The sequence below is a fragment of the Typopeltis vanoorti genome, chromosome 5, assembly GCF_054136105.1.
Source record: "Typopeltis vanoorti isolate ZY-2024b chromosome 5, IOZ_Tvanoo_1.0, whole genome shotgun sequence".
Lineage (NCBI taxonomy): Eukaryota > Metazoa > Arthropoda > Arachnida > Uropygi > Thelyphonidae > Typopeltis > Typopeltis vanoorti.
Window position 1 is genome coordinate 58,323,328 of NC_143553.1, and position 13,260 is coordinate 58,336,587.

General features: G+C 35.0%; 1 protein-coding gene across 1 annotated transcript in view; it reads right to left on the reverse strand.

Annotated features, from left to right (window-relative positions):
- Nucleotides 1-1,591: 1,591 nt before the first annotated feature.
- LOC150106444 (fibroblast growth factor receptor-like 1) overlaps nucleotides 1,592-13,260 on the reverse strand; it is a 43,373-nt gene continuing 31,704 nt past the window's right edge. The window contains exons 3-8 of the mRNA XM_090392446.1: nucleotides 10,567-10,851; nucleotides 7,494-7,604; nucleotides 6,889-7,161; nucleotides 6,384-6,502; nucleotides 3,473-3,719; nucleotides 1,592-2,866 (exon numbers count right to left, since the gene is read on the reverse strand). Coding sequence (XP_090248572.1) covers nucleotides 2,538-2,866; nucleotides 3,473-3,719; nucleotides 6,384-6,502; nucleotides 6,889-7,161; nucleotides 7,494-7,604; nucleotides 10,567-10,851 — 1,364 coding nt within the window. The 3' untranslated portion in view covers nucleotides 1,592-2,537. The remainder of the gene's footprint in view (nucleotides 2,867-3,472; nucleotides 3,720-6,383; nucleotides 6,503-6,888; nucleotides 7,162-7,493; nucleotides 7,605-10,566; nucleotides 10,852-13,260) is intronic.

Sequence of the window (13,260 nt, forward strand, 5' to 3'; positions counted from 1 at the left end):
GAGCCAAACATTCCTACATAAAGCTGAAAAGAGTGAGATGATGAATTTTTACAGCGACGGTTAGTAAAATTTTGTTATGGATAATTTTTCATTCTATTGCTAGCGGGGATAGAAAAACATCGATCATTTGGGGAGAATGATTATCGGTAACACAAAATGAAAAGAAAACAGATAAATGTGATTTCCCGAAAGTGTAGTTGGCGAACAATTCTGTACAAGAATCCCCACTTAATGCGATAATTGTTGTTCCTAACATCTCCACGTCTACCGGGTATATGTATATACTACACCTTTCATTGAGATAGGATAATTGGCAATCCTACAAATTCTTTCTTAAGTTCTTAAAAGAACTGGGAGATGGACGGAGTCCTTGACTCTTTATCCCGTCATCTGAATTAAGAAAATCTGTGTGGACAGGGTGTTATTGAGCTAAACGTTCTAGTCATGGCTGGATAACGGCAACAGCCGAGCCTCAGCTAAAACTTCATTGGCTACAGCATTGCCATTCGTCACCCTGGAAGTCCTAAAAAGGACTGTTCCATCCGCTCCAATCACTCCCTACAAATTCCTTATAAGGACTGGCTTAAAGAGGCGAAGCAAGAATGTTTTTCATCTTCCCCGTTATCTGTAGAGGACAGTGTAGGGATAAGGTGTTATTGAGCTATTAAAGCTCTGATCATGGCAGGAGGGTAACGGCAATAGCCGAGCCTCAGAACTTCATTGGCTACAGCATTGACATCCATTACCCTCCTAATTTAAAGGTGTCTTTAAAAATTCGGACGACCCCTAGGCCACTCAATCGTGGGTGGCCTAGGGATCTTTATTGGCTACAGCATTGCCATTTACGGTCTTTCGCCCACTCAATCGTGGGCGAAAGACCGTAAATCTCAGCGGTGGCTCCACTCAGTGCTGGCCTTCCACCTACCACCACCGAGCAGAACCGCTCAAATTCCGAAGAAAAGCATTCACTGACAAAACCCCTCAGCGGGCCGTCCCGGAGAACACTTTCCCCGGAAACTTAAATTGCTCCCTTAAGGCAAAAAAACCTTAAGAGAGCGTAGTCATATTAGCAATAGCCGAGCCTCAGAACTTTATTGGCTACAGCATTGCCATTCGTTACCCTGGAAGTCCTAAAAAGGACTCTCGAAAGCCATCCATTACCCACCAAGGGTATTAATCCCCGCATCTCACTCACGGTCGACGACTCCCATTACAAATTCACGTCTCTTTAAACCAAAGAATGTAAATTTATATAAAAATAAAAAGGGTTTATAAACAAAATATCATTTAATTGTGAAATAATGGTAAATTTTAAATTTATTTCAAGTTATTTAAAAACTAATTAAGTGTTTCATATTTTAGAGAAACATTTTAAATTATAATGCAAATAAAAGCACCAAATCTTGTTCGATATCACGAAAATATTCACAGCCATTGAAAGTATCATATATAAATGCAGTCGCATTCTTGTTATGAAACGTATTCTAGAAAGAGGAATTTGTTTGGAATGATGTTAGTTTTCTTTGTTTGACATAATATATGAGAACAATAACAGAAACAATAGTCAACATAATAACAATGAGGTATTTAATGATACTATAGAGAAGACAGTTCACACTATGATACAATTGTCTGGCGATTTCCAATTTAGTGCAATAGAATTTTACAAAACATCTAGTGCAACAATATCAATTTTCTTACAATGCAATAAATAATGCTGTACACATTGAAGCTCGTTCAAGTCATAGACAGGTCCTTTTTTGTTGTCGTATCACAATATTTATTAGATAATATTTAAGGGTGCCTTAGGCATGGAAGATGCACTAGAACATTTTCTGAGCACTCTGATTAGGCAGTAGGAGTTGAAAACACGTGCCGTTAAAGAAAATATTAACACCAATTCGCTGGTGTTTCAAGTTCATGTGAGCACTGCACGCTGATAAACAACTTCGGCAGTTTTTTTTTTTTTTCGTTTGTTTGTAGGACGTTTTTCTGATCCATTTTCTTTTGACACTTCCCTCATGAAACTCTTTAGGAAAGGCACAAAAATTTGTCATTTATAGAAGGATAATTTAAGATAGTTGGAAGTTGTGAATGTTGTATTTTCTTCCACTTTTGCGTACATCTTGAGTACATATTTGGCTCTCTTGCTACTTGCGCCCCCCCCCTCTTACGTTTAGTCCCTGGAATAAGCTCCAAACATTTGATCACTCTCTTTCCTCTCAAGAATGAGAAGTTAATTTAGGTCTAACTTATAAGCTCATAAAAATTGGCACAAATTGTGTTACAATCTGAGTATTTGAGTACCATTCGGATCAATACGGAAACAGCGGAAGTTTTTATCCCTCATTTCTAAAATATATCGTCACATTCGTATCGAGATAAACCGAAATTTTGATCTTATAAAACTAACGACCATCGGACATTACATCGGTTCAACACTCTTAATGGAGGAAAGAGAGAGAAGCACCCATAGGTTATTTCAATGGAGTAGTTAAGTTTTTCCCGAAGCTCAAAAACATCTTTTGCACGATCAGTCACAGAAATATGGAATTAAGGGGCACAGCTGCATGAAGCTGATTAGTGGGCAAATACACCCTCGCGGGAGAGAGAGTTCCTGTTTCTCCTTTGACGATAGAAAACTCCGGATTGTAGGCCATTCCCACGTAGGTATGTTTCGTTTCGGTAGATACGCTGCTCTTTGAAGAAGGACCTCTTGGGGTCGGACTAGGACGACGACTCCTGCAGTAAAACAACAATCCAATCGCTGTGGCAAACACTATAGCTCCGGCTACGGACACTGCGGCTACGACTGGGAATGGGAGGCTGAAGGAGGACGGGAGGTTGTCGTCTTGAGGGACAATTGCTAAAAGATGAAAAGGGAAAAAAAAAACAGGTTAGCGATGCCGTTAAGATTTAAATCAATAATTAATCTATTTGAATTAGTCATTGACACTGAAAAGATTATCAATTGTCTATGGTCAAAAGAAAATCGGGGGGAAAAAATGATCTTTTTGCATTTTCTTATCACCCCCCCCCCTTCCACTCCCACTTTGTCAGAGTGGAAGAACGAAATAAAATAAAGGCGTAAGAAAATGGCGATGTCAACTTTTTTTTTTTTTTTTTTTTTTTGAAAGCAGCCGGTCGTTAAAATGACCTCTTTGTATGCGAGCGGAAAATTGAAGATCAGTGGGAGAAATCTGAGACGAGAAAGTGATCTCGACTAGGTAAGAGTGCTCGCTGAGAGGGGAATAAATCTTGAACGAACGCCATGACAGATACTAAGGAACCGTTCGGCAGAGATTTGGCAATAAAACAAAGCTGAATTGAAAATCGAGACATTGCCCCTTGCTAATAGAAATGAATTTAAAAAAAAAAAAAAGTCACATAAAATATAATTTTTCCCCCCATCATTTCGTGCAGGTGTTGTACAGCGCATGCGTTAAGAGCTTAAAGGTTAACATAAACTTACGGGTAAGGACGGTAAGGAAGGCACTCCTAAAACTGTAACCCATGGTATTTGCTTCCACACATATGTACTTTCCAGAATCTTCTTGACTCACATCGTGTATCTCCAGTTTATTTAGAAAAGAACCATCCGATCTTTCGGTGACTTCCGTGGATTTTAGGATGCGGAAATGTTCTCCTTGTACTTTGATGATATCGTGGTTTTCAGCTGTAGAGTCCATCACTCCATTCGTGTCCACCCGTTTCAGCCACTATTAAAAAAAATATATTTTTTTAAATGTAGCCCTTTTGTGTTTCAGCAGTGATCGAAAATCGAACAGTTTTTTTAAACATATGAAATATAAAATTTTCCCCAACAGCGACAGTATTGCCGGAAAAAATAAATCCAAGTATGCATTTTGTAGAAAACATTTAGAAGGTAATACCAAAACTACAGCACAACCATCACTTTCTTTTAATTAAATAAATAAATAAGATTATGATATGAATCAAGCTATGTTATGTCTGTAATATTAGGCTAGCTTCAAATCAACCAAAAATTACAAAAAAGTAGCCTGAGTGGAAACAGACAATGCATCCAAAGGTTATTAATTTTTCTATACTTCGCATTATAGTATAATATAGAATATAAATTATTCATAAGTTTTATAAAATATTTTGATAAAAATTTTCTATACACTAAATTAATTGTAAATTTATTTATACACCTGTAAAATAAAATGATATTTATATTATAAATAATAATATACACGGTATTGCTGTAACATATAACATATATATTATTATGCTGTAACTCACAAACTTTTCTGTGGTATCTCCTTCGTTATTATTTTTTTTTTGTAACTTGATATACAGAACATTTTTATAATTTAATATATACATAACTAGAGGAAAATCTTTTCAATATAACTATAAGTAATCGTACATTTAAAACTAATAAATAAGAATTAATAAATAGCATAAAACGAATTTACTTTGCATATATATTTTATTAGTATAATTTTTTTTTTTTTTTGCCTGGCATTGAGAGTATCTTCAATTTGAGACCACAACGCTTTACATTATGTATCATGCACGTACAGTTCGAGCGTGCATTTTGTTGAATATTAATCGTTTTCAGTTCTTGTTTATTTTGAAAGTCATTCTGAAGATAGCTTTGATACCAGGCGAAAATTTTATATTAATAAAAATACATAAGGTAAATCTGTTTTATGTTATTTATTAATGATCACGTCGTACGCTCCTATACATCATCTTTAAAGTTTAAATAGTAGCACTTATTTTAGATGAAATATCGTTAGACAAAATCCTTATATATGAAAACATATTTTCGAAATATATTGGATGTAGTTTTGATGAAATAAAATGTACATATTTAAGAAAAAAAAACAGTAATTACTTTTTAAATATCAGATGAAGTAATACATTATTCATGACTTATATAGTTACATCTACTGTATTTTATAATAGGAATTTTTTTCTGTTTTCTTTGTTCGATATTCCAGTTCATTTAACAATCGATTTATTTATGCAAGACGTTGTTTTAAATTTTAACGTCTGTCAGTGTTTTCTAGGAAATAGACGTCTTCAGGTGCGCTGACACGAATCTAATTTGTTCCTGAATGCAGTTTTCTTTTATATAGATTTTTTTTAATAACCATTCGTGTTTCGGATGAGTGACATGTTATGAGGCTTAACGTCACCCCATTCCTTTACACGTGCCCTTCCATTTATTGCCTACAGCAATTCGTGAGCATCAGTAATAGTTGATATACTCATTTTCCTCAACCTGTAGTTTAGATGCTGTCGTCTTTTAAAACAAACAATTTTATTTTCAAACCTCATGAACCAATTATGATAGGAAACACTCATCGTAACAGGGGATGGGTTACTTAGCTAAATGACTCCGCCATATAAACTGTGTCAACCTCATATTAAAATGTAGTGAGTATAAGATCTCAGTACGTGATTGGCTATTCATGCTGTTCTATTTATTTGTAATAAAGAGGTCACACAAACCTGATCGTTTTATTTCAGCGGTCTCATTTGAATCTCAAAAGAACATTGCGTACTTTTCTGAACTCTGTTTTTGTCTCATTGTAAAGTCAGTCGGCATGGCTGTCGGTCACACACGACGCGTGTATAAAAGAAATTCTCGTGCTAGAGCACATAAAAAAAATGACGAATTCAGGTATACCCGAAAGTTTTGTCTTCCGTCTGTCATATTCAAATTGGCCAAATGTCAAGTGTTGGCATGTGGAATTTGGACCTGCTGATATGGATAGCGAGGCAACCAATAAATATTTCTGGATGTCTGGCTTCGTAACGAGATAACATCAAGTAAATACCAGTCGATAGTACATTAATGGTGGCCTTAATGCAACAATCGCCCCTAATGATACAAAGAAAAAACGCAGCCTGAATAAAACGTGTGACTACGTTGATGATTGCACTGTAAGGTGAGGAGTACCTCGCCTGACTTAAGTAATATGCTTGCGCGCGCCCACACACGCAACTTTAAGATGAACCAGATACTTTTCGCTTCATTAGAGTATGTGCGGTAACGAGTGGAACAAAGGATGAATCAATATTGAGGCAATTCAGACTATGGAGGGATTGATTTATTTCGTCAGTTAATTGTACGTGCGTGGATTAATTATCAATTGAATCATTGTCCAGCTGCCACTGACTCCACTTTATAGATATGACACTAGCGGAGATATTCTCGGACTGATGGGTACGTTTCTAAAATCATATCGCCGTCACCAACGAAGCATCTCCATCTCAAAAACGAAGCAAAGATGTATAGCCTTATTAATCTTTCGAGTAATGATCGTAGTATTAGCGTTATCATTTTCTTTTAAACTACTCAATAGAATTAATTACAAAATATTAAAATCTCATTTTTATCTTACCTGTACATGAGGTGGTCCATCGCTTCTGACCCTACACTGGAACACTGCTGTACCTCCGTATTCGACGGTGGTATTCAGAGGATGCGATCCTGTCATTTCTGGCTTGACGCGGAGTCGTTCTAGGTAAAAACAAGAGCGATTACGTCAGTTCATTCATTTAATTTGAGTTTTCATTTAGATTAAAAGAATTCAAGAATAAAAATAAATAAAAATCCGCTAATGTCTTTTTATTCCTTAAAGTGACCGTTTAGCAGTAATTGAAGATTGGTAGGTGACTAAACTTCGCCCTTAGTCAGTGTCTTCTGGGCCAAAAGCAATCAAGGATTTTCACAGGCATTCGGAGAGGACAGTACAGTACATTACTGTCATCATCGCGTGGTCCCCTAACACTATATATTATTCCATAATTTATTAATTGTTCATTCAAGACAGGAAAAGAGACCTTTCAGCGAAAACTAAAACTAGCGCAACATAAACTATGGAAAAAAAATCTCAATTTGCTTACCAATGACTACAATGTTAAAGGAGGCGCTGATGGAACCAATCCCGTTGTACACCAAACAGCTGTAGTTCCCCGTGTCTGAAGTCTGTAGGTTCTGGAGATAAAGAGTAAAACGGCTCTTTTTAGAACTATCCGGCAATGGTTTTCCATTCTTCATCCAAGTAATTTGCGGCCTTGGAATAGCTTCAGCAATACATTTGAAGAGAATTGAGCCCCCAATGGGACGATGAACAACGGGAGTTGTAAATTTGGTTACGTGTGTAAAGCGAGGTTTTCCTATAAGAAACACAAGTTGAATTGGTTATAAGATCAATAAGTAAATGGAGAAAATTTACATTTATTTATCAATCAAACATTGGCCCACAACTATTTTAATAAGCGCTCTAAGTAAATTTCTAGAAATTTAGAGTATCTGAAGTTCGGAAAATCTTTACCAATCAGATCCATAGTTCAACGTTACTTATCTGACACCAAACCTGCTTTAGAACACACCAATGTTTAATTTAAAATTAATGATTTTTTCCATAGTTTTTAATAGTCTGACCCGAGTATTAATTAAAAAACCGCCTTGGTATAACAATAATAATAAATACATAAATAAAACTTACCCATTTCTGTTTCTGGGTCATTGGCAGGGTACATATTGTTGTGTTCGGGGTCAGCGGTGCCGTCATAATCTTCATCTGTTGAGCTGTCCGAGTTTATTGTGTCAGGACTACCTGAGAAAAAGTATTTCCAACATTAGCTAAAATATACGTTTCAACAGTCCAAAGATTGCTCTATTAAAAGGTGTTCTATGAATATTTTTATGAAGACAAGATCATGTAAATTTCGAGTCAGAAGAGGGCGCTAATGTCGCAATAATATTTTAGGTAATACTATAAAGATTCTAATCGGTACTAAGTCATTAAGGAATTTATATGCCGCAGACCATTCACAGTATTTTAGTTTCTACAGCGACTATATAAACCAAAGTTTGTTCGTCAGAAATTATTCCGAGAACAAATTTTAGCATATCTGTTACATAATTAATACAGAAAAGTAAACAAACAAAATAATGCACGTAAATTAAAATAAATGGCTTTATTTGAATAAAATAAGAACAAATGACAGAATGATGACATATTGAAAGTTGAGTCATTTTTCATTAGTTCTTGATAGATAAAAATAATCATTTTTATCTTAATCTCAAAAACATCTTGTATGAAAAATATGTTTCATATACCATTTAAAAAGCGGATGCTTTATGATCTAAAAATATAATAATTAACAGTAGTTTTTGTTGCTATGTATGGTAGCGACTGACTTTCAACGGAGAATTTACGTTGTCAACAATAAATGTAAGCCAACCTCTCACTTCCTCAGCAGTTGGCCCTCTTTTTACGATGTATCACTTACTGTTTTAGATGAGGTAAATAAACAGGAATAAATTGTTGAAATTGATGGAACGATTGTGTGGTGTATCAAGCCTTCACTTAATACCTTAAATAAAGAAAAACCCGTAATAAACACCTAATATAAGACTGATAATAACGAGGCCAGCGGCCACCTAATCAATTATCATCTAACACGTGTTCCTACTACGTATATAATGAATATTAATGAATAATGAATATTCGTAGGTATGTTCAATGTTCACCTCAATGCGAATTAAATAATAAAATTTAAAAAAAAAAAACGCCAATTTCTCGAGAGAATTCCAAACCATTTCTGTTGAGTTCCCTGATCAGTTTATCTATTTCAATAAATTTGAAAATAAATGTTCAAACAGTTTGAAATTAATCATATATGAATTAGTTTTTATATTAAAAGAAATACCATTTTCCCAGTTATTACAACTTTATCTCAGTCTAGTTAAAATCTCCAAGGCTCTCAAGCATGCGCACATACTGAAATGATTTAGAGTTCCGGAGATCACTGCATTTTGCCAGAACTATAATTTGCTGGATTTATAGATAAGGAGAACATCTGCTTTTATTCTCAGGCATTAAATTTATTTTCAGTATTTCCGCACAGACACAGAAGTAAAACTCTACCCAGAAGATGCTCGAGCGAAACATAAGTCCAACTATGTCTGTAATTTCTATAACAAAGCTTATTTTTATATTTTCTCTTGGGAACCAGCTACTTGAGTAGCGAATCGCAATGCCCTCCTCACTACCCTACAGTCCATTTGAACTTATTTTTTACCTTTTTTTTTTCTCCTCAAATTTCTAATCAAAATCCGCTTGTAGGTTCTTTTCCAACCAACCAGTGGAATAATGCCTTCCTTAAAAGGACTGGCTAGATGGGCGAAGCGAAAATGCTTTTCATATTCCCCGTTATCCGAAGAGGACAGTGAAGGATAGGGTGTTATTGAGTTATATAAACTGATAAACTGATCATGGCAGGAGGGTAACAGCAATAGCCGAGCCTCAGTTAGAACTTCATTGACTACGGCATTGCCATCCATTACCCTCCTAGGATACCCATTTTAGTCGCCTCGTACGACATGCATGAGCTACATTGGGGCTATAGGAATAATGTCATCCAACATCCCTGTTATTACATGTAACAATATACAATACTTTAAATGGTGTGGCAAATGCAGGGCAATATAAATATATTGACAAAAATTAATAATTAGTATACCTTTCTTAAATAATATTTCTTTAACAAAATATTTTTTTAATTTCAAAATTTGTTATATATTATTAAATAGAGAAAATAAAAAACGAACTTAAATATATACCAATCCTTTACTCATTTTTGAGATGAATTCCTGGTTTCCTTAAATTAGGTTAACTTAACTAATAAGTTATGGGTTCGATTCCAATGCAGGCATATCATGCGAGTGTCTTTAGGTAGTGAACGAATTTCTTGGTTTGAAGTAGCGTAGATGAATGTCATCGCACGGTGTGACACCTCGCGTTGCTTGTTGTTGCAGTTCTGAAGTAGCTTCAAAAACTGCGGTGCTTGGTCTCTAGAGCAGATGAATCGGATTATCGAACTTAGTCCACTCATAGTAATAAAATAAATAAAAATAAAACAACGAACTGTGGTTTCAGTTTAAGTGTGCAGGAGAAGAAAAAGGTGCGGAATTGTTAATATTTAATATAAAAACTCATTTGATAAAGTAATTATTTTAAAAGAAAAAATGGTAATTTAATAAAATAAAAGAAAAATATTTCCTACACCTTCTAGCAGTTTATATAAATGGCATACTTGTAGAGAATTTTATTAGTGTCATTTCTATTAAAAATATTTTTTATATATATTGTACAATTATTAAATTATGGACCAATTTCAAGGATTCTGTGTAGAAGAACTCGCAAAGTTTAATTATTGTGATCTGTATTACATTCTTTAATAATAGTGATGATTTGTATAAGAAATCATCTTCACCTGCGGTTATCAAAATAAAGTATTTCCGGTAGCTAAACCATCTTTTAGTCATCAATAATCAGATCGATGATCGGAAGGGATATTAGCTGCTTACTTGTTAAACAATGCGGTTTTACGCAAGCCCGAGTTACATTTTAACTCGTTAATGCAATCAATGAGACTAAATAGCGCGAGTAAGCTGTTTATTTGGGAGTTATCGTCTTAAGTGTGGAAAAATTTCATTGAGCGATGTGGTTAAAGAGGTGGGAAAATACACTTTATGAATATGATAGTGTCATTACTTATCGATATACTTACTTAATACGACTAGCGTAATATTGACGTCAACTCTTCCGAATCCGTTAACTGCTCTGCATACATACAGGCCCGTGTCATCAGGAACAGCCGACTTGATCCGAAGAGTCCCAGTTACGGCTACGCGATATCTGTCTTCTGCAAAAGAAACTAAAGGTTCTCTTTCTCTGTACCACTCGAACAAAAGTGTATCAGGATCGGCCTGGACAGGACAAGGTAATTGGACATTGGTTCCTTCTGGTACTATCCTTTCCAGATCATGCGCATTAGGCACGAGTCTTGGAGGGCCTGTGGAGGGGAAAAGGCAATAAATAGTAATATTAAATAATACATGGTCCACTGAAGATGCGTGTTTAAAAATAGGGGAGGAAATGTTTTTAATTTGTTCATAAACGTATTGGCTGTTGACAACATCCCTTTTTACCAAGCACTTTTCAATTATTTTTACATATCTTCTAATAAGAAATATATAAAAATAATGTAATGGTTTGTTTATATTTAATATTTTAATTATTTTTCCTACTAATTAGTATATTCTAAAATATTTGGAGTTTTCTTAATATACCTGTTAATTTAATTCATACATTTGGATTATCATTTGGAACATACAGAAAGCTTTAGATTAGATGTGTTTCTTTTCCTATTGTTTGGAGAATTTCATATATATTTCTTGATTTGTTTTAATGTTCACTTTTATTTTTATTCCATCATTTACAAGGTCTCTTGCTATCCCTTTTTTTTCTCTCTGCTGAACCTCAGTACTTTTGTTATACTATAAAGGCTTATAATGAGAGACTTGAACTAGAATATTATTTCAATTTTGATAATGCGTAAAGTCACTATCATCATATGCGTTACTGCTAGTTTATATGTATGTATATTATACAAATTCTAAATCTCGTTTTATTGTATTTTTTTTACACAGCCAATTATTGAGTTAATATAATTAAAATGGATTTGATGTAGTTATATTGATAAATTTTCAGCAAGTCCAACTGTTTTTTTTTTTTTTTTTTTTTGGACAAACACTTAAAAAAATTAAAACGTGGACTGTGGTAATTGTTGCGGTCTTCACCATAAAGCTTAGATTTGTCCAATTAAATAAAATCTTTGTCCAGGTTAACTACTTATACGCAAATTGTAGAAGAAATAATTATTCCACGATCATAAAATAACTAATTCGTAACAATATAGAGTTAAGAAATGGTGAAAGGTTGAAGAAGAAGACAGTAACATGTCTTCCTTTCGATATATCTCCTCTTACTCCAGAAATTGTTCTCAAAACGAAAGATAGGAGAGAAAAAAAACTGTTTCTGACAAATCAACAAACTTTTACGCAGTCAGAAGAAGGGCAAGAACAAACAAATTTCAACAAGTGATGGAGAGTTCCCTGAGGATCCATCAGCAGCCTAGGAATTCTTGAAAGAACAATCTATTACTTCCTCTACTCGCAGTTCACGCCTTTTTCAGATTACCCGCAGTTAGTTAAACAAGTGAGGTTACTCAGGTAACGGAAGCAATGAAGTTAAAGTAAATTATATATAGACTAAATTTTAAAAATATCTTGTAATATCGTTGTCATAAGAATTTTGGAGAACTTGTAACTTTAAAAAGAAAGTTTAAAACATCTTTCGTTTATAGGTTAAAAAAAATTTTTTTTTTTATTATTCCTGAGCAGTGTTCAACGCTTTTATTATCTTAAATGCGTAGAACACTCTGCTCAGGAATTTTGCACTTACAGTTACACACACAAAATTTATTGCAAATAGAAACACGACGATATGCAATCGACTCCCTGAGTTTTACTTTCCCATTCTGGTAATACCGTCGCGTCTGTGCAAAATAAAACAGCATTTTACTCATCGTTTGAGTCTTTCCGTATCGGAACAAATGGCAGTCTGTCCTACTGCTGATATCATTTACAAATAATTACTTTCAGCTCTTTAAAGGGACATCACCAAACCTCTACAGTCTCTAAATGCTTCACCACAGTTGGGAGGAGAAGGGGGGGGAATAAAAATTTGCCGACCAAATTTTTCATCTTACGTTTATGCAAATCACTTCATGGCGATACTCCGCTTCTTCACCGTCATTTATTTAACTGTGACAGCCTCTCAACCTCCTCTGACACTTGAGATGCACAAAAAACTAATGGAGATAAATGACTGTTCAACGATGTCTTACAAAAGAAACTCAATGCTACCCTACCCTCTCGCGTACACACACACACACACGCCCCTGCGATGATGATGCTAACGTACGATAGCATCCCACACACACACACACACACTTTCTGGTGTGTGTGTGTGTGCGCCCAATGGCACGAAGAGGCTGACACGTTATGTCGGAAAATCTAATGACATCCGCTCCTGGGTAGATAAATATGTCAGATGAGGCGTCATTGATGTCAACACGATCTAGCATAAGGCAACGAAGATAACTGAACGTATCCTTTTCATCGCTTTGTTTGTTTACCATGGAAACGAGGTCTACTAAACAATGGGAGGGTGCACGAATTCGGAATATAACAGAAAAGGTGTCTCTGGTGTTGTTTTTATCAGAAAAAGAGGATCAGAACAGCTAACTTTTATAAAAGAGAGCTAGGTGGAGCTGTTGTTGCTTTTATCTAAAAAAGACAAGATAAGTGTTGCTGTTATCTAACCGGGAAGGTGATGTTTGTTCCTCCCGGGCTTGCTT